The sequence below is a fragment of the Tachyglossus aculeatus genome, chromosome 11 (genome assembly GCF_015852505.1).
Source record: "Tachyglossus aculeatus isolate mTacAcu1 chromosome 11, mTacAcu1.pri, whole genome shotgun sequence".
NCBI lineage: Eukaryota > Metazoa > Chordata > Mammalia > Monotremata > Tachyglossidae > Tachyglossus > Tachyglossus aculeatus.
Window position 1 is genome coordinate 5,198,836 of NC_052076.1, and position 23,272 is coordinate 5,222,107.

At 52.0% G+C, this 23,272-nt stretch overlaps 1 protein-coding gene and 1 non-coding gene across 3 annotated transcripts in view; both read right to left on the minus strand.

The window, feature by feature from the left end:
* ETV6 (ETS variant transcription factor 6) overlaps nt 1-23,272 on the minus strand; it is a 178,499-nt gene that overhangs the window by 5,372 nt on the left and 149,855 nt on the right. For both annotated transcript variants that reach the window (XM_038753825.1, XM_038753826.1), the window contains exons 4-7: nt 23,095-23,229; nt 15,880-16,425; nt 4,619-4,761; nt 2,978-3,078 (exon numbers count right to left, since the gene is read on the minus strand). In XM_038753825.1, coding sequence (XP_038609753.1) covers nt 2,978-3,078; nt 4,619-4,761; nt 15,880-16,425; nt 23,095-23,229 — 925 coding nt within the window. The remainder of the gene's footprint in view (nt 1-2,977; nt 3,079-4,618; nt 4,762-15,879; nt 16,426-23,094; nt 23,230-23,272) is intronic.
* TRNAL-CAA lies at nt 6,946-7,052 on the minus strand. Its single transcript has 2 exons — nt 7,015-7,052; nt 6,946-6,991 (listed from the first exon to the last, which is right to left on the minus strand). It is a non-coding gene; the product is annotated as a tRNA-Leu (tRNA).

A 23,272-nucleotide genomic window follows, 5' to 3' on the forward strand; every position in this document is an offset into this window, starting at 1 on the left:
GATCAGGTTGTCCCATGTGGGGTTCACAGTCTTAATCCCCATTTTACAGATGAGGTAACTGAGGCTCAGAGAAGTTAAGTGACTTGCCCAAGGTCCACACAAGAGCCAGAGCCAGGATTAAAAACTGAGTCTGCTGATTTTCAGTCCTGTGCTCTTTCCCTTGGTCCACACCGCTTCTCTGAAGGTGAGGAGATGGGAAAGCCTGTTAAGGCTTTGGGAAGGAGGAGGAGGGAGGAAAAGAGGAAAAAGAGGATTAAGAGATGGAGAAAAAGGGTGATTGAAGTCTAGAAGAGGAGAAAGAGAAGGAAGATGTCTAAAAGAGAAGGAAGAGGACGAAGAAGTCTAAAAGAGGAAGAGAAGAAACGGGAAGTCTAGAAGAAGAGGAAGAGAGTAATGAAGTCTAGAAGAGGAGGAAATGGATGAAGAAGTCTAGAGGAGGAAGAAGAGAATGATGATGAAGCCTAGAGGAGGAAGAAGAGAAGGATGATGATGTCTAGAACAGGAGGAAGAGAAGGATGAATGTCTCAAAGAGGAGGAAGAGAAAGATGGTGAAATCTCAAAGAGGAAGAAGGATGGCGAAATCTAGTAGAGGAGGAAGGATGAAGAAATCCAGAAGAGGAGAAAGAGAAATGGGGGAGGAGAATCAGCTGATGAATTAATACTGTTTACTGGGCATCTACTTAATGCAGAGAACTGTACTAAGCCTTGGTACATGTTATAAAAGTCACACATACCATGCCTTCCCTCAAGGAGTTGACAATCTAATGGGTGGGAACGTCCCCCTGTTAACTTTTAGCGATGCACTGCCCACTGGATGTGAGGGGGACAGGTGCGGGGACATGAGCGGGAAGAGACTCCTGCATCTTCAGCAGACTTTCAATGTCCAGATTCCTGCCGTAATGACAAATCGCCGAGGCTGAGTGCTTAGGGGTGAGACTGAACGCTGACTAAGCCTGGGTGTCCCCGATAACAGCTGCCTCGGACCAGGGGTGGGGCAGGTCAACGTGGATTCACCTTCAGGAGGAGGGAGGGCAAACTATTGTGTGGAGCTGGGGATGGGGTGGAGGGAGATAGGGGCCAGCCTCTGGTGGGGGCCAAATTACTGGCCCGGATCATCTCTGTGCAGAAACGTTCTGGGCTTGTTACTCCCCTCCTCAAAAATCTCCACTGGCTGCCAGTCAACCTACGCATCAAGCAAAAACTCCTAACTCTGGGCTTCAAGGCTGTCCATCCCCTCTCCCCCTCCTACCTCACCTCCCTTCTCTCCTTCTCCAGCCCAGCCCGCACCCTCCACTCCTCTGCCACTAACCTCCTCACTGTACCTTGTTCTTGCCTGTCCCACCGTCGACCCCCGGCCCACGTCCTCCCCCTGGCCCGGAATGCCCTCCCTCCACACATCCACCAAGCTAGCTCTCTTCCTCCCTTCAAAGCCCTACTGAGAGCTCACCTCTTCCAGGAGGTCTTCCCAGACTGAGCCCCCTTTTTCCTCTCCTCCTCCCCATCCCCCCCACCCTACCTCCTTCCCCTTCCCATAGCACCTGTATATATGTTTGTACAGATTGATTACTCTATTTATTTTACTTGTACATTTTTACTATTCTATTTATTTTGGTAATGATGTGCATCTAGCTTTATTTCTATTTATTCTGATGACTTGACTCACGTCCACATGTTTTGTTTTGTTGTTTGTCTCCCCCTTCTAGCCTGTGAGCCCGTTGTTGGGTAGGGACCGTCTCTATATGTTGCCAACCTGTACTTCCCAAGCGTTTAGTACAATGTTCTGCACACAGTAAGTGCTCAATAAATACGACTGACTGAATGAATGAATGAATAGTGGAAAAAATGTTCCACAACCTGTCTGCCCCTTAAATGACCCTCATACATCTCCCACCTGTCCCAGCAAGTGATGGCGAGAGTTGATCTAGTAAGCGTTAGGCTGGAGCCATCCAGGATGGGTCACCTCTCCATGAGATCAAGCCCTGATTGGTCAGGAGTCAGCCTGATTGACAGCTTCTACCCAGAGGACAGGCCCAAAATGCTAGGCCCATCAGGTGGACTTGAGGATGTCAGGAAAATAATAATAATGATGGCATTTGTTAAGCGCTTACTATGTGCAAAGCACTGTTCTAAGCGCTGGGGGAGATACAAGGTGATCAAGTTGTCCCATGTGGGGATCACAGTCTTAATCCCCATTTTCCAGATGAGGGAACTGAGGCCCAGAGAACTGAAGTGACTCGCCCAAAGTCACACAGCTGACAAGTGGCGGAGCCGGGATTAGAACCCATGACCTTTGACTCCCAAGCCCGGGCTCTTTCCACTGAGCCACGCTGCTTCTCAATGCCCGGGGAGGGACTGAGGGGTGGGACTAGTGGTCCGTTGTGCCCCAGTAGCTGGGCTGGCCTCATGCTCGGTGTGGGCAGGGAATGTGTCCGTTTGTTGTTGTACTGTACTCTCCCAAGTGCTTTGCACACAATAAATACGACTGAAATAATGGATAAATGCACATTTGAGGCCAGAGGGAAATTTTCCCCAGAATGTACCTATACAATACTCCCTGTCCTCCCCATCCCCACAGGCCTGGCCCTTGGGGGCTAGGGGCTGACCTCGGTCATGTGACACTTCTCACCTGACCACTCTCCCTTTATAATCAATCATTCATATTCATTGAGCGATTACTGTGTGCAGAGCACTGTACTAAGCGCTTGGGAAGTACAAGTTGGCAACATATAGAGAAGGGGGGCCGATGGTGGAAGCTGCCACATGGGCCAGGGATGATGCAGGGAGAGGGGTCAAACCAGGCCTGCAAGGGGTGGGGGGGGACGACGGAGACTTCTGGAGGCCAGATGTGCCCCCTCTCTACCCCTGCAGACTTCGGGGCAGTAGAGAAGCGGTACCAGAGCTATGCCCTCCCTCGCTCCTTACCCCCTTCCGAACGACCGAGCCCACCCCGCCGGCAAGAGGAGAGAAGAAACACTACCTGAACAGGAGTCTCTGTCCCGGCTCCTTCCTGATGATGTTGAGTTTGTAGTAGTGGCGCAAAGCTCTGGACATTTTCTCATAGGTCATGTTGGTTCTGTTCTGTTGGAGCAAAGGTGAAGAGAAGAACGAGCTCCCTGTTAGACCATGGGCAGGGAAAATGATTCTGGCTTCTTAGCCACTTTCCCAGGCCTTTTCTTCCTTTCTGTAAATCATTTTGGGTCTGCGTCTTTCCTCTAGATGGGAAGCTCCTCGAGGGCAGGGAATGGGTGTCTTTTACTTGGATCGTACTCTCCCACCTGCAGTGGGGAGCCTGGGCGTGGAGAGCGGGTTGGAGGGCCTCAGCCTTCCCCCAAAGTCACACAGCTGACAAGTGGCGGAGTTTCCTCCACCCCCTGAGGACCAGGCATGTCCCAGGAGTTGCAAGGAAAGAGTGGCTCAGTGGAAAGACTTGATTTGCTTGTATCCACCCCAGGGCTTAGTACAGTGCCTGGCACATATTCATTAAATCATATTTATTGAGCGCTTACTGTACTTAGCGCTTGGCAAGTACAAGTTGGCAACATATAGAGACGGTCCCTACCCAACAGCCGGCTCACAGTGCTAAATAAATGCTACAGAGGGGTTGACTGGGTGCAGTGCATCATTGTTAACAGGCGCTCAGTAAGTGCTCGCTCTGAGCCAAGCACTGGGGCAGGTAGAAGAGCATCAGATCAGACCCCATGAAACCTGGCAAGTTCCCCAGGGGCCCCTGGGTGGGAGTGGGGGGCAAAGGGGGTCTCGGTACTGAAACTGAAGCGCCTAATACTCGCAGAGTCCCAGCCAAATCGGGAAGCCACCGAGGTCACTCACTGGCCCAGCCGGCTCCCCTGCCCAGCTTTAATCCTCTGGGCTGGGGGTTCTTGAGGGAGGGAAGGGGCTTCTATGTCCCCAAGTGGGACATGGAGTCAATCAATCATATTTATTGAGCGCTTACTGTGTGCAGAGCACTGTACTAAGCGCTTGGGAAGTACAAGTTGGCAACATATAGAGCCAGTCCCTACCCAACAGTGGGCTCACAGCCTAGAAGGGGGAATCCTGCCAATATCTCATGGGAAGTGTCTAGTGTTACGGGGACTACATGTCTCAGCAATGATCTGGTGGGAAAATGGGATCCCACCCCAGCAGGAAGGGTCACTCACGTGTCACCTTGCCAGGCAGAAACTCCAAAGGAAGTGTTTTCTGGAGCTCAGAAGGGAGTGAGCCGGGGGAAGAAAAGGTATAATAACGATGGCATTTGTTAAGCGCTATGTGCAAAGCACGGTTCTAAGCGCTGGGGAGGATACAAGGTGATCAAGTTGTACCACTTGGGGCTCACGGTCTCCATCCCCATTTTACAGATGAGGTAACTGAGGCCCAGAGAAGTGAAGTGACTTGCCCAAAGTCACAAAGCTAACAATTGGCCGAGGCGGGATCTGAACCCATGACCTCCGGCTCCCAAGCCCGGGCTCGTTCCACTGAGCCACAGATGGGGCACATCAGGCCAGGTGGTCCCCTTGGCCGCGATCTCAGCGTTGGCGGGGGGGGGAAGAGGAGAGAGAGAAGCCAGCGTCCCACCCTGGGGAGAGGCCATGGAGCCCAACGCCCACTCCGCACCCTTTACCTTGTGGTTTCCCCAGAGCCGTGCCAGCCCGTTGGGGTCCACTATCCGGAATATCTTGGATTCCTTGTCTTCCCACCGGATGAAGTTCTCGTACCGGCTGTCGGAGAGCAGCTGATAGACGTAATCCCACAGCAGCCTGCAGTCTGCGGGAGAAACGAGGCAAGGGAGAGACCAGTCAGAGGGGGCCCCGGGTTGAGTTCTGGTGGTGGTAAGTGGCTTGCTTCCATCCCTGTCAGGTGCCGGCTGTCTCCATGTTTTGTTTCCTTGTCTGTCTCCCCCTTCTAGACTGCGAGCCCGCTGCTGGGTAGGGACCGTCTCTAGATGTTGCCCACTTGTACTTCCGAAGCGCTTAGTACAGTGCTCTGCACACAGTAAGCGCTCAATAAATACGATTGAATGAATGAATGACAGAGGCCCCAGAGCCATGCAGAGGTCACTGGGCCTCAGTTCCCTCAACTGAGGAATTGAGACTGTGTGCCCCACATGGGACAGGGACTGTGTCCAACTTGATTTGCTTGTATCCGCCCCAGGGCTTAGTACAGTGCCCGGCACATATTCATTCATTCATTCATTCAATCGTATTTATTGAGCGCTTACTGTGTGAAGAGCACTGTCCTAAGCGCTTGGGAAGTACAAGTTGGCAACATATAGAGACGGTCCCTACCCAACAGCGGGCTCACAGTCTAGAAGGGGGAGACAGACAACAAAACAAAACATATTAACAAAATAAAATAAATAGAATAGTAACTATGTACAAACAAAATAAATCAATAAATAGAGTAATAAATCCGTACAAACATATATACAGGTGCTGTGGGGAGGGGAAGGAGGTAAGGCGGGGGGGATGGGGAGGGGGAGGAGGGAGAGAGGAAAGAGGAGGCTCAGTCTGGGAAGGCCTGGTAGCCTAGTAAGTGCATAACAAATACCATTATTATTATTATTATTAGAAGATGGGATTCTTGCCCTCAGGGAGCTGCTGGTCTCTCTGTTCTTCCATCTCCTGCCACACTGCCATCCTGCATCGGCCTCATGAGACCATGGTGCCCATGAAGTAGGCTGGAAATCGAAGGGTAGCTTACCCTCCTGGCAGCCCTGAGAAAAGTCTCCTCCACCCCCTGAGGCCCAGGCATGTCCCAGGAGTTGCAAGGAAAGAGTGGCTCAGTGGAAAGAGCCCGGGCTTTGAAGTCAGAGGTCATGGGTTCGAATCCCAGCTCCGCCACACGTCTGCTGTGTGACCTTGGGCAAGTCACTTAACTTCTCTGAGCCTCAGTTACCTCATCTGTAAAATGGGGATTGACTGGGAGCCCCACGTGGGACAACCTGATCACGTTATATCCCCCCAGCGCGTGGCTCAGTGGAAAGAGCCCGGGCTTTGGAGTCAGAGGTCATGGGTTCGAATCCTGGCTCCGCCACTTGTCTGCTGTTTGACCTTGGGCAAGTCACTTAACTTCTCGGAGTCTCAGTTCCCTCATCTGTAAAATGGGGATGACGACTGTGAGCCCCATGGGGGACGACCTGATCACCTTGTACCCGGCCCCCACCCGGCGCTTAGAACAGTGCTTTGCACATAGTAAGCGCTTAATAAATGCCATCATCATTATTATTATTATTATTATTTGAACAGTGCTGTGCACATAGGAAGCGCTTAACAAATGCCATCATTAATTAATGAATTAAGGGCAACTGAGGTGGGCACAGGGTTCCCGCTCCAGGCTGGGGTTGCCCAGTAGGCTGGCTAGGCCTTGGTCCTGGCATCTGTGGCAAGAACTCTAAGACTGGGGGGGTCAGTGCCAGAACAGGACATCGCCCGGGTCATTCCGGGCATCGACGCTCCCTGTCCCGGCCTTGGCACCTAAAGTGGCAGCAGCAGGAGCGGAGCTGGCATTTAGCATCCCGGAACTGTCCCAGGATGAACTTAACCTGTCGCAGTGGAGAGACTCTGCCTGGAGGCCTCTGACCCGGCTCTGACCTTGCGGCTGCTTCTGGGAGGGTTTTTTTGAAAAAAGGTATTTGTTAAACACTTACTCTGAGCCAGGTACTGTACTAATCAATCAATCAATCAATCGTATTTATTGAGCGCTTACTGTGTGCAGAGCACGGTACTAAGCGCTTGGAAAGTACAAGTTGGCAACATATAGAGACAGTCCCAGCACTGAGCACTAAGCACTGGGGTAAGTAGAAGATCATCATTCATTCATTCAATCGTATTGATTGAGTGCTTACTGTGTGCAGGGCACTGTACTAAGTGCTTGGGAAGTCCAAGTTGGCAACACATAGAGACGGTCCCTACCCAACAGTGGGCTCGCAGTCTAGAAGGGAAAAGGAAGTTTCAGAAGTGGGATTCGAACCCACGCCTCCACTCGGAGACCAGAAGTCCCAACTAAGGGAAGTATTAACTTGAGTCTGGTGCCTTAGACCACTCGGCCATCCTGACACTAACAATAAAGACACCGTCCCTGGGTCGGCTTGAGCCACCAAGCTTTCGGTTGTCCGCCTTGGGACAACCTGATCACCTTGTAACCTCCCCAGTGCTTAGAACAGTGCTTTGCACATAGTAGGCACTTAATAAATGCTATCATTATTATTATTATTATTATTAACAGCCGAACGAGCTAACCGATCGCGCCACAGAGACCAGTCCCTGTCCCGTATCCCATATGAGTCTCACAATTTTAATCCCCATTTTACAAATGATGTGACTGAGGCACAGAAGGTTTTTTTTAATGGTCTTTGTTAAGCACTTACTCTGAGCCAGGTACTGTACTAAGCACTGGGGTAGACACAAGCTAACCACGATGGATACAGTCCAAGTCCCACATGGGCTAACAGTTTTAATCCCCATTTTACAGATGAGGTAATTGAGGCACAGAAAAGTTAGGTGACTTGTCCAAGGTCACACAGCGGACAAGTGGCAGAGCTGGGATTAGAACCCAGGTCCTCTGACTCTCAGGCCCGTGTTCTATCCAATAGGCCATGCTGATTCTCTAGGTTTTATGGGAATAATAATAATAATGATGGTATTTGTTAAGCGCTTACTATGTGCAAAGCACTGTTCTAAGCGCTGGGGAGGTCACAAGGTGATCAGGTTGTCCCACAGGGGGCTCACAGTTGTAATCCCCATTTTACAGACGAGGTAACTGAGGCCCAGAGAAGTTAAGTGACTTGCCCAAAGTCACACAGCTGACAGTTGGCGGAGCCGCGGTTTGAACCCATGACCTCTGACTCTAAAGCCCGGGCTCTTTCCACTGAGCCACGCTGGGAATGAATGGGAACTCCAGACCAAGGTGCTTCTTCTGCTGCAGAAAGAGCATGAATAATATCAACAATTATGACATTTGTTAAGTGCTTACTACGTGCCACGCAGTGTACTGAGCACCGGAGGAGATACAAGATAATCAGGTCAAATACAGTCCCTGTCCAACACGGGGCTCACGGTCTTAAATGGGGGGGAGGATGGGCATCTTGTTCTCATTTTACAGATGAGGAAACAAAAGTGAAGTAATTTGCCCAAGGACACAGAGCTGGAAAGTGCCCAAGCCCGGATTAGAACCCAGGTCTCCTGACTCCCAGAGCCCTTCGGTCCTTCCACTAGCCACGCTGCCTTTGGGAGCTCCTAACAAGGGGAATCATCATCATCGTCATCAATCGTATTTATTGAGCGTTTACTGTGTGCAGAGCACTGTACTAAGCGCTTGGGAAGTCCAAGTTGGCAACATATAGAGACAGTCCCTACCCAACAGTGGGCTCACAGTCTAAAAGGGGAATTGATCCAAGAGGAAGTCAGCCGCAACCCAGGAGAGTGTGTAAGAAAGGTAACCTGAGTTCCTGAAACGGGCTCTGAGGGGCAGGGAAGGAAGTTGGAGTTTTCTGGTTCAGAATAATAAATAAATATTATTATATTTATCAAGCACTTACTGTGTGCCAAGCACTGGGATGAGATATCACATAATGAGATCAAATGCCATCTCTGTCACACCAGGGCTCACAGTCCATAGGAGAGGAGAGCACGTGGCAGTCCCATTTTACAGAGGAGGAAACAGGCCGAGAGAGAGATTAAGTAATAATGATGGTATGTGATAATAATAATAACAATAAAAACAATGGCATTTATTAAGTGCTTACTATGTGCAAAGCACTGTTCTAAGTGCTGGGGAGGTTACAAGGTGATCAGGTTGTCCCACGGGGGGCTCACAGTCTTTATCCCCATTTTACAGATGAGGGAACTGAGGCACAGTGGATAATAATAATAATAATGTTGGCATTTATTAAGCGCTTACTATGTGCAAAGCACTGTTCTAAGCGCTGGGGAGGTTACAAGGTGATCAGGTTGTCCCACAGGGGGCTCACAGTCTTAATCCCCATTTTACAGATGAGGGAACTGAGGCATAGAGAAGTGAAGTGACTTGCCCAAAGTCACACAGCTGACAAGTGGCGGAGTCAAGATTTGAACCCATGACCTCTGACTCCCAAGCCCGGGCTCTTTCCATTGAGCCACGCTGCTTCTCTAAGCACTTACTCTGTGTCAAGCACTGTTCTAAGGACTGGAATCAGATTATGTTGCCAACTTGTACTTCCCAAGCGCTTAGTACAGTGCTCTGCACACAGTAAGCGCTCAATAAATATGATTGATTGATTGATTGATTGGTCACAGTGCCTATCCCACATGGAACTCACGCTCTCAATCCCCATTTTACAGATGAGGTAACTGAGGCTCAGGGAAATCAAAAGCCTTGCCCAAACTCACAGAGCAGACAAGTGCCGTTGCTGGGATTAGAACCCAGTTCCTTCTGATTCTCACGCCTGTGCTCTATCTATCTCAATCTAGAGAAGCGGCGCGGCTCAGTGGGAAGAGCCCGGGCTTTGGAGTCAGAGGTCATGGGTTCGAATCCCGGCTCTGCCAATTGTCAGCCGCGTGACTTCGGGCGAGTCACTTCACTTCTCTGGGCCTCAGTTACCTCCTCTGCAAAATGGGGATTAAGACTGGGAGCCCCACATGGGACAACCTGATCCCCTTGTATCCCCCCCAGCGCTAAGAACGGTGCTTTGCACATAGTAAGCGCTCAATCATCATCATCAATCGTATTTATTGAGCGCTTACTGTGTGCAGAGCACTGTACTAAGTGCTTGGGAAGTCCAAATTGGCAACATATAGAGACACGATTGAATGAATGAATGCGAAGCCACGCTTGCCCACGGCCACACAGCAGGTCAGCGGGTCTGGAACCTGGGTCTCCTGTCTTCGGGCCCCGGGCTCTCGCCACTAGGCCACACTGCCTCCCAGCACGGTGGCGGGTTGGACGGGGACCGTCGGGAGAAGCCGGCTGCCCCGGGGCTCTGTTGTGAGCGACCTAAATCAGTCCGACTGGCCAAACCGGTGAGGGCCGCCCAAAGCAGGAATGAGGTGAGTCCCCCCGGTCCGGGGTGGGGAGCACCGAAGCGTCTGATATTAAACAACTAAACGAGAGCGGCAGGAAATGGAATCAGCTGGGAACACCGGGAAAAATCTCTAGGGGCATCAACCAAGGCCTGGAACAGAAGCAGCACGGCCAGCACGGCATGGGAGACCACACATTGGGTTGGGACCGTCTCTATATGTTGCCAACTTGTACTTCCCAAGCGCTTAGTACAGTGCTCTGCACACAGTAAGCGCTCAAGAAATACGACTGACTGAATGAATGAATGAATTGGGTTCTTCGGAGCTCGGCAGACTATTTACTGTGCATCGGGGCAATATTCATTCATTCATTCATTCATTCATTCATTCTTTCTTTCAATAGTATTTAATCATTCATTCATTCAATCGTATAGAGCCCACGACTGGGAGTCAGAAGGACCTGGGTTCTGATCCCAGCTCCGCCACTTCATCATCATCACCAATCGTATTTATTGAGCGCTTACTATGTGCAGAGCACTGTACTAAGCGCTTGAGAAGTACAAATTGGCAACATATAGAGACGGTCCCTACCCAACAGTGGGCTCACAGCCTAAAAGGGGGAGACAGAGAACAAAACCAAACATACTAACAAAATAAAATAAATAGAATAGATATGTACAAGTAAAATAAATAGAGTAATAAATATGTACAAACATATATACATATATACAGGTGCTGTGGGGAAGGGAAGGAGGTAAGATGGGGGGGATGGAGAGGGGGACGGGGGCGGGGAGAGGAAGGAAGGGGCTGGGTGACTCTGGGCAAGTCGCCTCACTTCTCTGGGCCTCAGGTACCCCATCTGTAAAATGGGGATTGAGACTGTCACACAAAGTCACACAGCTGACAATTGGCGGAGCCGGGATTTGAACCCGTGACCTCTGACTCCAAAGCCCGGGCTCTTTCCACTGAGCCACGCTGCTTCTGGGGATTAAGAGTGTGAGTGTGGGACAGGGGCTGGGTCCAACCTAACTTGTACCTACCCAAGCGCTTACAACAGTGCTTGGCACAAAGTAAGCGCTTAACAAGCACCGTGATTATTATTAAGATGCTCTTCCCTTCTCAATCAATCAATCAATCAATCAATTGTATTTATTGAGCGCTTACTATGTGCAGAGCACTGTACTAAGCGCTTGGGAAGTACAAATTGGCAACCCCGGCCGCGGGGGCAGAGGAAGTCCCCTGTGCCCATCAGGTGGGAAACGATGCCAGCTTTGGGAATGGCAGTCTCAGATTGGGCCGGGCTCAAACGGGGATTAAACAAACGAAGAGCTGTAGCCTCACGCGGCTCCTCGGCCCCCGGCCCCCGGCCTCCCGGCCCCCGGCTGTTTGCTCAGGTCCGGGAGCGGCCAAGGAAGTCAGCGGATGCCAGCCCTCTTCACCCGGGGGCCGGGGACACCTGTTTCCCATGCCCGGCCGGAGTCCCCGGCCTCTGTCTCTTGGCTCTTCTCTCATCCTGCAGGTTGGCCCCGGGGCCGGGTTCTCGTGCAGAGAATGCAGTGGGTGGGTAAAGGAGGATAATAAATAATAATGTTGGTATTTGTTAAGCGCTTACTATGTGCAAGGCACTGTTCTAAGCGCTGGGGGGAACACAAGGAGATGAGGTTGTCCCATGTGGGGCTCACAGTCTTAATCCCCATTTTACAGGTGAGGGAACTGAGGCACAGAGAAGTGAAGTGACTTGCCCAAGGTCACACAGCAGACATATGGGGGAGGCGGAATTCGAACCCATGACCTCTGACTCCCAAGCCCACACTCTTTCCACTGAGCCAAGGTGCCCAGGGGCTCCCTCCGTTCCAGTCTTCGCCCAGGGCATCGCAACCCGTATCATCTACTCTGTTGTCCAGCTGTGGGGCCCCCACGCCTTGCCCAGGGGCAGAGGGCCCGGGGGGCCAGGGCGACCACACATTGGGTTGGGACTGTCTCTATATGTTGCCAACTTGTACTTCCCAAGCGCTTAGTACAGTGCTCTGCACACAGTAAGCGCTCAATAAATATGATTGAATGAATGAATGAATGAATTGGGTTCTTCGGAGCTCGGCGGAATATTTATTGTGCATCATGGCAATATTCACTCATTCATTCATTCATTCAATCGTATTTATTGAGCGCTTACTGTGTGCAGAGCACTGGACTGCGTGCTTGGGAAGTACAAGTTGGCAACATATAGAGACGGTCCCTACCCAACAGTCTAGAAGGGGGAGACAGACAACAAGACAAAACATATTAACAAAATAAAATAAATAGAATAAATATGTACAAATAGAGTAATAAATCCATACAAACATATATACATATACACAAGGGGCTGTGGGGAGGGGAAGGAGGTAAGGCTGGGGGGATGGGGAGGAGGAGGAGGAAGGGGAGAGGAAGGAGGGGGCTCAGTCTGGGAAGGCCTCCTGGAGGAGGTGAGCTTTGAAGGGAGGAAGAGAGCTAGCTTGGCAGATGTGAGGAGGGAGGGCATTGGGAGTCAGAAGGACCTGGGTTCTAATCCCGGCTCTGCCATTTGTCTGCTGTGAGACCTTGGACAAGTCACATCACTTCTCTGTACCTCAGTGACCTCATCTGGAAAATGGGGATTAAGACTGTGAGCCCCATGTGGGACAGGGACTGTGTCCATCCCCATTTGCTTATATCCACCCCAGAGCTTAGTAACAACAATAATAACAATGTTGGCATTTGTTAAGCGCTTACTATGTGCAAAGCACTGTTCTAAGCGCTGGGGGGGCGGGATACAAAGTGATCAGGTTGTCCCATGTGGGGTTCACAGTCTTAATCCCCATTTTACAGATGAGGTAACTGAGGCTCAGAGAAATTAAGTGACTTGCCCAAGTACAGTGACCAACGTATAGTAAGAGCTTAACAAACGCCGCAATTATTATTATTATTGTTAGCATGCTGGGCTATGGGGGTGCTGCTGAACGGCCGCTGTCTTCTTCTGCTGGGGGTCTGTCCCCTCCCCACCAGGAAATAGAGTTCCCGGGGGGCCGGGGGTGGGTCCCGATTGGATTTCCCTCATATCTCCGCCCAAACTGAGCTCAAGGCCAGCCCGAATTCAGGACCGGGGAAAAGTCATTTCTGCCACCCACCACTACTTCCTGGAGCCTCCTGGTCCCAGACCGGCTCCAGGATTCCGGCCGGGCCCGTCCGCCCCGCGGAATGCCCCGCCTGCTTCTTCTTTGGGCAGAAGTCTTCCCTACTGACGGCCCAGTTGTTTGGCCTGACTGTAGCGTATCTACCCCAGCGTGGGGCATTGGATTGGGCACCTACTTGATTATTGCTATCAATTAGAGAAGCAGCGTGGCTCAGTGGAAAGAGCCCGGGCTTTGGAGTCAGAGGTCATGGGTTCAAATCCCGGCTCCGCCAATTGCCAGTTGTGTGACTTTGGCTAAGTCACTTAACTTTTAGACTGTGAGCCCACTGTTGGGTAGGGACTGTCTCTATATGTTGCCAACTTGTACTTCCCAAGTGCTTAGTACGGTGCTCTGCACACAGTAAGCACTCAATAAATACGATTGATTCTCTGTGCCTCAGTTCCCTCATCTGTAAAATGGGGATTAAAACTGTGAGCCCCACATGGGACAACCTGATCACCTTGTAACCTCCCCAGCGCTTAAAACAGCGCTTTGCACTTAGTAAGTGCTTAACAAATACCATTATAAAATTAGGCATTCCCTTCCTGGCCTAGCTGGGCCTAGAACCCAGGTGTCCTGATTCCCAGAGTCATACTCTTTCCACTGGACCGGTGCCCACAGCAGGACGCGGATAAAGGGCAAGAACGCTCGGGAGCGACTTCCCAAGGAGTGGAAAAACCCCAGACCGACTCAGAAAGCAGGGGCCCCTCGATCTGCGAAACATTTGGACTTCCTCCTTCCCCTAGCCTTTCCTTCTCTTCCTGTTCCTCCTCCTTTTCATCCTCCCTCTCCTCCTCTCCTCTTCTCCCTTCTTCCTCCTCCTCTCCTCCTGCTCCTCCCCCTCTGACACGCTTGATCATCCTGCGCAATGGAAACCGGAATAACTCGCCCGCTCTTTTCGGGAACCAGGTAAACAGGACACGGAGAGAAGGGCAAATCCTATATCCCAGGCCCATCCTCAGGCTGGGACTGCCACCTCCGTTTCTTGTCCCTTCTCACTCTGTTGCTCCAGGTTGCCCGGATTACTGGGCCATTCCTTAAAGATGCCCTGACCAGGCCGGAGGACTCCTTCAGGCCTGCTTGGCGGTTTTCGAATAGGTGGCAGCGAGATTGGAAGCACTCCCTCCCCACACAAAACGCTCTACTTATCGCATGCAAAGCAGCAGTGAGGAGGCTTCACTGAAAACACGGAGGAGGCAGTGTTGTCTAGTGGAAAGTGCACGGGGCTGGGAGTAAGGAAACCTGGGTTCTAATCCCAGCTCTGCCATTGGCCTTCCCTCTTGGGGCCTCAGTTTCCTCATCTATAAAATGGGGAGAAGATCCCTACTCGTCCTTCCTCCCAAGAGTGTGAGCCCTTTAATAATAATAATTACGGTATTTGTTAAGTGCTTACTATGTTCCAGGAACTATACTAAGCTCTGGGTGTTGAGGGGAGGGACTGTGTCTGATTTGAGTATCTAAGCCAGAGAAGAAGTGTGGTCTAGTTGAAAGAGCATGGGCCTTGGAGTTGGAGGGCCTGAGTTCTAATCCTGGCTCTGCCACTTGCCTGTTGTGTGACCTCTGACAAGTCACTCAACTTCTCAGGGCCTCACTTTCCTCATCTGTAAAACAGAAATTCGATACCTGTTCTCCCTCCATCTTAGACTGGGAGTCCCATTTGGGACAGGGACTGTGCCCAACCTGATTATCATGTAACTACCCCAGCGCTTAGTACAATGCTTGGCACATAACAGGCACTTAACACGATTATTATCATTGTTATTACTATTATTATACACCAGCACTTAGCAAAGTTCCTGGCACCTAGTAGGGATTTAACAAGCACCCTAGTAAATACCACTATGAAACTGTTACGAACAGAGAGAACTTAGTAGTCGATTGGCCACTGAGTTATCCCCAGAAAAAGTACTTGTCGGCTCCAGAGACTTATCCACCCTCCTCAACCCCCGAGCCCCCTGGGCCACCCTGGGCTCCACCCCAGGAGAGCGGGCCCAGGGTGGAGCAGTGAGCGGGATGGGGACTGGAGTCTCTAGGCATCCACATGGCCGGCATCCCAGCGACCTCTCACCTCCCCAGTCCGGCCACGACGTCCTGCCCGACAGCAGCTCTCTGGGAGCCCGGATGCCCCTCACTTCCCGGCTCTGTTCCCAACATCCCACCCAGCAGCAGCTCTCCGGGGGCCCGGTCGCCCTTCGCCTCTTAGTTCCGGCCCCGACGACCTGTCCGGCAGCCCCTCACCAGCCCCGAAATCCCACCCGGCAGCCATTCTCCGGGGGCCCGGCCACCCCTCACCTCCTCCCTCCGGCCCCGACATCCCACCTGCTCCTGTCCCGATATCCTGCCTGCAGCTCTCTGGGGGTCCTGCCACCCTCACCTCCCCGCTCCGGCCCTGATGTCCCATCCGGCAGCCACTCTCCGGGGATCCACCCGACAGCACCCAGAGTCAGCCCTGGTTGAGGATGAGGGACCAACAGCCCTCTAAGGATCCCATCCCGGCTCTCCCTGAGACGACTGTGGCCCCATGCTTCTCCCTTCCCAGGCATCCTCAGCCCTGCCGGGCCTGAGGAAACAGACTGTTCGGTTCAGCCTTCCCCAGCTATTGGGGGAACGATTCGAAGCTCTCCTGGGACCTTCCGCTCGACTCCGCACTGGCAACCTGCCCCTCTGGGCACTTCCCCTCCGGGGATGGCACCCACCTGCTATCCGCCCGATGGGCACGGCGTGGTCCTCCGGTGGGGAGACGGACACCATGATGTGGTTGACGTAGGCCAGGTCCTCCCGGTGGGACAGGTTGATGGGCTTCCCCTCACGGTGCAGCCCGTCCTCGGCCAGGCGCGACTGTTTGAAATCCACCGAGTGTCGGGGGTTCAGTATCAGCGGGTGCATGATGGGACTGGGCATGAGCTGAATGACGCGGGCGCTCTCCGGGCGCGGGCTGGACGGCTTGGCGGGCCCCTCCGAAGTGGGCGGGCAGTGATTGTTCTCCATGGGAGACACGCACAGGGGGTAGGGCTCCTGGTGGGCGCCCTCCTGGTGGAGCCGCGGGCCAGAGACCCGCTCGGCCGGGGAGAGGCGGCGGATCATGTTGTCCAGGGGGGACCGGAGGGGCCGCTGGTCGGGGTCCGGAGACGGCCGGTGGTTGGTCGTGACGGGGGACCGGGAGCGGTGCAACAGTTCGATGGTGGGAGGGTTGTGCTGGACGCTTTCCACTGGAGGTCTCGAGGCCCGCTGGAGGCAGTTATCTGGGGGAAGAGGGGAGAGGGACCCGCTGGTTATCGGCGACTCGGGATGCGGGGGCTCAGGGGAGGGGAAGAGGGCACAGGTTTGGGGGGGTAGGCCTTAGGCAAGCCACTGGACCTCTGCGGGCCTCCGTTTCTCCACTTGGGAAATGGAGGGGGGGATAATGACAGTAAAAAACATAACGGCAATAATCAATCAATCAATCGTATTGATTGAGCGCTTACTGTGTGCACAGCACTGTACTAAGCGCTTGGGAAGTACAAGTTGGCAACATGTAGAGACAGTCCCTACCCAACAGTGGGCTCACAGTCTAAAATAATAGTAATAGGTAATAAGGTAATAAGTAAATAGTAATAAGTAATAATAATAAGTAATAAGGTAATAATAGTAATGATGTAAGGATAATGTGATTTCAAAAAAATCAAAGCGCCCTACAAGTTCAAGGGGCTGTTGCTTTCATCAATCGACTTTTATTTATATAAATGTCTGCCCTCCCCTCTAGACTGTAAGCTTGTTGTAGGCAGGGATTGTTTCTTCCGACTCTGTCACATTGTACTCCCTAAAATGCGTAGTATAATGCTCTGCACACTATAAGTGCTCAATAAATATGATTGATCAATTCAATAGCGTTTACTGTGCCTCTCTTGTAGTAGCAGTTGTAATAATATTTATTAAGTGCGTACTGTGTGCAGAGCACTGCACTAAGCACTGGTCTTAGAGCGTGCAGAACGCTTGACTGAGTACAACAGAGTCGGGAGACGCCATCCCTGCCCTCATGGAGCTTACAACCTAGCTGGGGAAGACAGATACTTGAATATATTCATTCATTCATTCAATCATATTTATTAAGCACTTACTGTGTGCAGAGCACTGTACTAAGCGCTTGGGAAGTACAAGTTGGCAACATATAGAGACGGTCCCTACCAAACAGCGGGCTCACAGTCTAGAAGAGGTGTAGGGAGAGAAATAGATTAATGGTTTCGTTTTGGACCTGGTGAGTTTGTGGGGCTCGCGAGACGTCCCCACAGAGATGTTCCAGAGGCAGGAGGAATTTCCAAGAAGGAGCAGGATCGGGGCTAGTGAGGTCGATTTGGGATCATCCGCACAGAAGCGGGAGCTGAAGGAGTGGGAGCGGATGAGATCCGCAAATGGGGGAGTGCGGATTGCGAAGAGAAGGGGACCCGCAGCTGATGGGCGTTAGGATAGGGTAGACTCCCGACTGATCTGGCAGAAAAAAGATCACTGATGATATTGGAGAGAGAAGTTTCAGAAGAGAGAAGCAGCGTGGCCCACTGGAAAAAGCACAGGCCTGGAAGTCTAGAGGACCTGGGTTCTAATCCCAGCTCCGCCACATGTCTGCTGTGTGACCTTGGGCACGTCACAACTTCTCTGTGCCTCCATTCCCCCATCTGTATAATGGGAGTTCAGACAGTGAACCCCACTTGGGGCGGGGACTCTGTCCAACTTGATTAGGCTGTATCTATCCCAGCACTTAGTACAGTGCCTGGAACACAATAAGCACTTAATACCATTTAAAAAGAAATAAATTGAAGGGGGTGGAAAGTGAACTGCAGGGGGTCACGAAGGGAGTTGGAGGGGCACAAGTGGAAGCAAAGACAGTATAGAGAAAATGTCTGGAGAATCTGGGCAGGAAAGGGAGGAGGGAAAGGGGCTTGGGTAGGGTGTTGTAGGGTCCAGAGATGGGTTTTTTTAGGGTGAGGGACACATGGGTGTGTTTTAAGTCAGAGGGAAAGAAGCCATTAATGAGAAGCAGTTGAAGATGCTAGGTAGTTAATTCCAGGAAAGCCTGGCTTGGGCTCATTTTTTTACAGTGATCTGCACACAGTAAGTGCTCAATAAATACAACTGAATGAACGAATGAAAGCCTGGCTTGGGCTCATTTTTTTTTTAAGTGGCTTTTGTTAAGGGCACGGGAATGTGTCTATTGTTATACTGTACTCTCCCAAGCTCTTAGTACACAGCTTTGCACACAGTAAATGCTCAATAAATATGATTGAACGAATGAATGAATTAAGCACTTACTGTGTCAGGCACTTTACTGAGTACTGGGGGTAGATATAAGACTCAATCCTTATTCCACAAGGGGTTCACAGTCTTAATCCCCATTTTAATAATAATTATGGTATCTGTTAAGTGCAATTGCAATGATGGCATTTGTAAAGCACTTACTATGTGCAAAGCACTGTTCTAAGCGCTGGGGAGGATACAAGGTGATCAGGTTGTCCCACGTGGGCTCACAGTCTTCATCCCCATTTGACAGATGAGGGAACTCAGGCACAGAGAAGTGAAGTAACTTGCCAAGGTCGCACAGCAGACAAGTGGCGGAGCCGGGATTAGAACCCAGGTCCTTCTGATTCCCAGGCTCATATTCTATAAACTAGGCCACACTGCTTCTCTATAAATATCACTGATTAATTGACTGTAGACTCTCGACTGTAAGCTTATTGTGGGCAGGGAAGGTGTCTATCAACTGTTATACTTCCTCTTCCAAGCACTTAGTACAGTGCTCTGCAATCAATCAATCAATCAATCGTATTTATTGAGCGCTTACTATGTGCAGAGCACTGTGCTAAGCGCTTGGGAAGTACAAATTGGCAACATACAGAGACAGTCCCTACCCAACAGTGGGCTCACAGTCTAAAAGTAAGAGCACTTACTCTGCACAGAGTAAGTGCTCAATAAATACAACTGACTCACTGATTCTGCTCCCTCTAATTCCGACAATTCAAGCTGCAGGTTGGCGACCTCTGCCCTGGGCGCTAGCAGGGTTAAAGCCCCCTTCCCGCCCCCGTCCTCCGAGCATCAAAGCCGGGAGCCGTTTCCGGACTTTCCAGGGTCCGAGAGGAAGCGGCTGGGCCTGGACTGGTCTGATGTCTCTCTGTGGGCCCTCTGTGATGTGCCTGGTTTTGAGGAGGGGGCGGGGCCCGCTCCGGGCCACTGGAGGGAAATGTGGGAAGTCCCTAGAGGAAGGGGAACTTTCCTGCTTGGAGGGGCGGGGGGACGGCACCAACATCAAGTCCCGGAAAATCTTCCCCCCACCCGGGTCTTCGCCACCCCTGATCTCTGGCAAACCACGCTGGGTGAGGCCATGCACCTCAAGTGACTGATTTTCTGCAGAGCCCACTCAGGGAGCTGACGGCCCCAGCGTGGCCCTACTGGATCTTAACTGGGACAACAGTGTGGCGGGGGGGGCCTTGGGAAGTCCCCTTCCCTGCTCCCAGCCTGGGATCGAGGTGGCTGCATCCGCCTTGTGCCACCCGGAAAATTGGGGCCCATCCACGAACAGGGAGGGGCAGGTCAGGCCTTGGGCTCCGATAGGGCAGCGGGGGCTGGCCAAGAGAGGAGGGGGCCGCTGAAGGTGGGCAATGGCTTCAGGCACCCCCTCTTCCCACCAGGATCCGCAGGATAACACCCTGGGCGTTAGGCAGTTTGCCCAGTGGAATGATAATAATAATAATAATGATGGTATTTGTTAAGCACTTACTATGTGCCATGCACTGTACTAAGCACTGGGGTGGATACAAGCAAATTAGGTTGGACACAGTCCCTGCCTCATGTTGGGCTCACAGTCTCAAACCCCACTTTACAGATGAGGTTAACTGAGGTCCAGAGAAGTGAAGTGACTTGTCCAAGGTAACACAGCAGACAAGTGACAGAGCCGGGACTACAAACCAGAGCCTTCTGATTTTCAGGCCTGTGTTCTATCTACTAGGCCATTTCATTTAATTTCATTTAATTGTATTTATTGAGCGCTTACTGTGTACAGAGCACTGTCTCCCATGATTCCCATCCTGGCTTACATCCAGCACTGGGGAGACTCCACAGGGAAGCTGGTACCTTCCCGGGGAGCATGGGGCAGGGATGGAGACAGTGTAGGGTCAGGGGAGAAGACCCTCATTCCGGTGGTTCCAATCAGCCCTCCCTCCTCCACCAGAAAGGCCCAGGATGGGTGATCCTCTCCGGCTCCCTCCTCCCTGGATCCTCTCTGAACAGGATCCAGGCTGGGACTAGGATGGAGGGAGAGTAACTCCACCCACGTCTGAAGCCCAGAAGTAAATAAAGGCGCTGGATATATTCTGAATAAACACAGCCTCCTGGACAAAGAGCTGCCTAGCCCCCCGCACCCAGCTCCCTTCACCCGGCCCCCGCTGAGCTCCGTCAACACCCGCTGGCTGACCCAAGGCCGACGGATTTCTGAAAGGAAATTTCCAACGGAGAGCAAAGGGTTTCCTTCCAGCCAAACGGGCATCAAATGTCAGCCGCCTCTCTCTGGCTCAATGCCCCAGGTGAGGAGAACAGGAAGCCTTTAGGGGAGGAGACTGCTGCCCCTCTTCAAAACCCTGGTGGATGGGAAGGGGCCTCTGCGAAGCTGAGGAGCCACACTCAGAGCTCACAACTGCCCATGGAAAAACTCCAGGCTCTCCTCAAACCCCTACAAGCACACACGTGCTCACATACACACACACTCTCTCTCTCTCAATGAAGAGAAGAGGAAGGGGTGGGGATCCCAGGCACCAATTTCACTGGTCCCAGTGCCCTCACTGTCACTCCCTCCTCTTGGCCTCTGGCCGGCTTAAAGGTTGCCCCCCGGAATGGCTGTTTCCCAGGAAGGCCCGGAGCAGGAGCGGGCTGTTCTGGAGCTTGTGACCCCCAACCCACTCCCAAACAAGAAGCAAAGTTCCTCTGTCTCTGGGAAGTGAAGGCTAGTGAGATGGGCTGAAGGAAGCCGGTTCCCGCTTCCCGAAAGCTCGTGGCCCACGGACGGATGACGTGACCTCAGCCCCGGGTGGCCGGGTGCTGGCTTTCCAGTCCTGGCTATGTGCCAAGCACTCTTCTAAGCACTGGGGTACATACAAGTTAATCAGGTTGGACACAGTCCCTGTCCCATATGGAGCTCACAGTCTTAATCCCCATTTTACAGATGAGGGAACTGCGGCAAAGAGAAGTGAAATAATAATAATAATGGCATTTGTTAAGCGCTTACTATGTGCAAATCACTGTTCTAAGCGCTGGGGGGATACAAGGTGATCAGTTTGTCCCACATGAAGCTCACAGTCTTAATCCCCATTTTACAGATGAGGGGACTGAAGCAAAGAGAAGTGAAATGACTTACCCAAGGTCACACAACAGACAAGTGGAGGATGTGGGATTAGAACCCAGGTCCTTTCAGCTCCCAGGCCTGTGCTCTATCCACTCAGCCAAGCTGCCAGGCCGGCCAGGCCACCTGAAGGCAGTTTTTCCTGATACGAGCAGCTGAGATGATCTGGTACAGGGTGGGGTGCTTTTTTTGCCAACCATTAATTAACAGACATTTTAAAATTGTCTGCCACAAAGCAACCCTTTATTGGCGGTGATTAATAAATAATAAATAATAAATAAATAATGAAGGAAAACGATTGACTAACTGAGGTTGAGGAGTCACAAAAACTCAGTTTCTAGAGCCCGCTGGCCTTTAGGGAGGGAACTGAAAGAAAATGCCAGGAAAACTCTTCTTCCATAATACACAACTGCCACCCCTCCAACACCAACACACGGGCACAAGCCTCCATGTGCATATATGACATGCTCCCACAAACACACAAGTACTGCCCAGGTGCTTAGTACAGTGCTCTGCACACAGTAAGCGCTCAATAAATACGACTGATTGATTGATTGATACCCTGACCATTCGCTCACATCAGCAAACACACTCTCGTAAACACGAATTTACAGGCTCTCACATGTACACCCGCAGGAACACCAATTCACATGTGCTTGTGAGTGCGCTCATATACACACACTCCCTTCCTCCCTCTCTTCCTCTCCCTCTCACTGGTCCTTCCTTCTGGTCTAACCACAAGCTCTCTTCTCCAGGCCGAGTGGCCATGCCTGTTTGGCCGTGCCCGAGGCTGCGATGGGCCCCAGACTTCAAGGCTCCCACCCGGGGTCTTCCTAACGGCCATGCCCAGCTGGTGCTCCCCTGGCCACCCTCGGCCCCTGGCCCCCAGCCGGAAACCGAGCCCTGGGCCGCAGCAAGAGTCCGGGGCTAAACACCAGCCTGGGACTCAGGGTCAGGAAGCTCGGGGCCCCCATGGGACAGAGGCAGCACCCCAAGATAGGGGTCCCTCAGTAGGAGAGGGTCAGTGCCCCTATTTAATAATAATAATAATGGCATTTGTTAAGCGCTTACTACGTGCAAAGCACTGTACTAAGCGCTGGGGAGGATATTAGGTGATCAGGTTGTCCCACGTGGGGCTCACAATCTTAATCCCCATTTTACAGATGAGGTAACCGAGGCTCGGAGAAGTTAAGTGACTTGCCCAAGGTGACACAGCAGACATGTGGCACAGCCGGGATTCTGACTCCAAAGCCTGGGCTCTTTCCACTGAGCCACGCTACTTCTTCTTTACTGACTGACCATTCATTCAATCAATCGTATTTATTGAGCGCTTACTGTGTGCAGAGCACTGTACTAAGCACTTGGGAAGTCCAAGTTGGCAACATATAGAGACAGTCCCTACCCAACAGTGGGCTCGTCCCAGGGGCACCACCTCACCCCCCAACTGCCCCGGTTCAACCCACTGCAAGAGGGAACGGCGAGCCCCATGGGAGGACTGGCAACACGGCGCCGGATCTCCCACCCTCCCCCCCGCCCCGGCCCCGTGCTGTACCGAGCTCGTGGTTCTGGGGTACCATGACCTCGGGCTGCGTGTGGATAGAGTTGCCGGGGTGGAAGAACGGGGAGAACAGCATCCTGGTTTTCCTCTGTTTCAGGATGTGCTGCAGCAGCTCGTACAGCACGTCACCTGGGGAGGGGGAGACACGAAACCGAAAAGTCAAGTGAGAGGT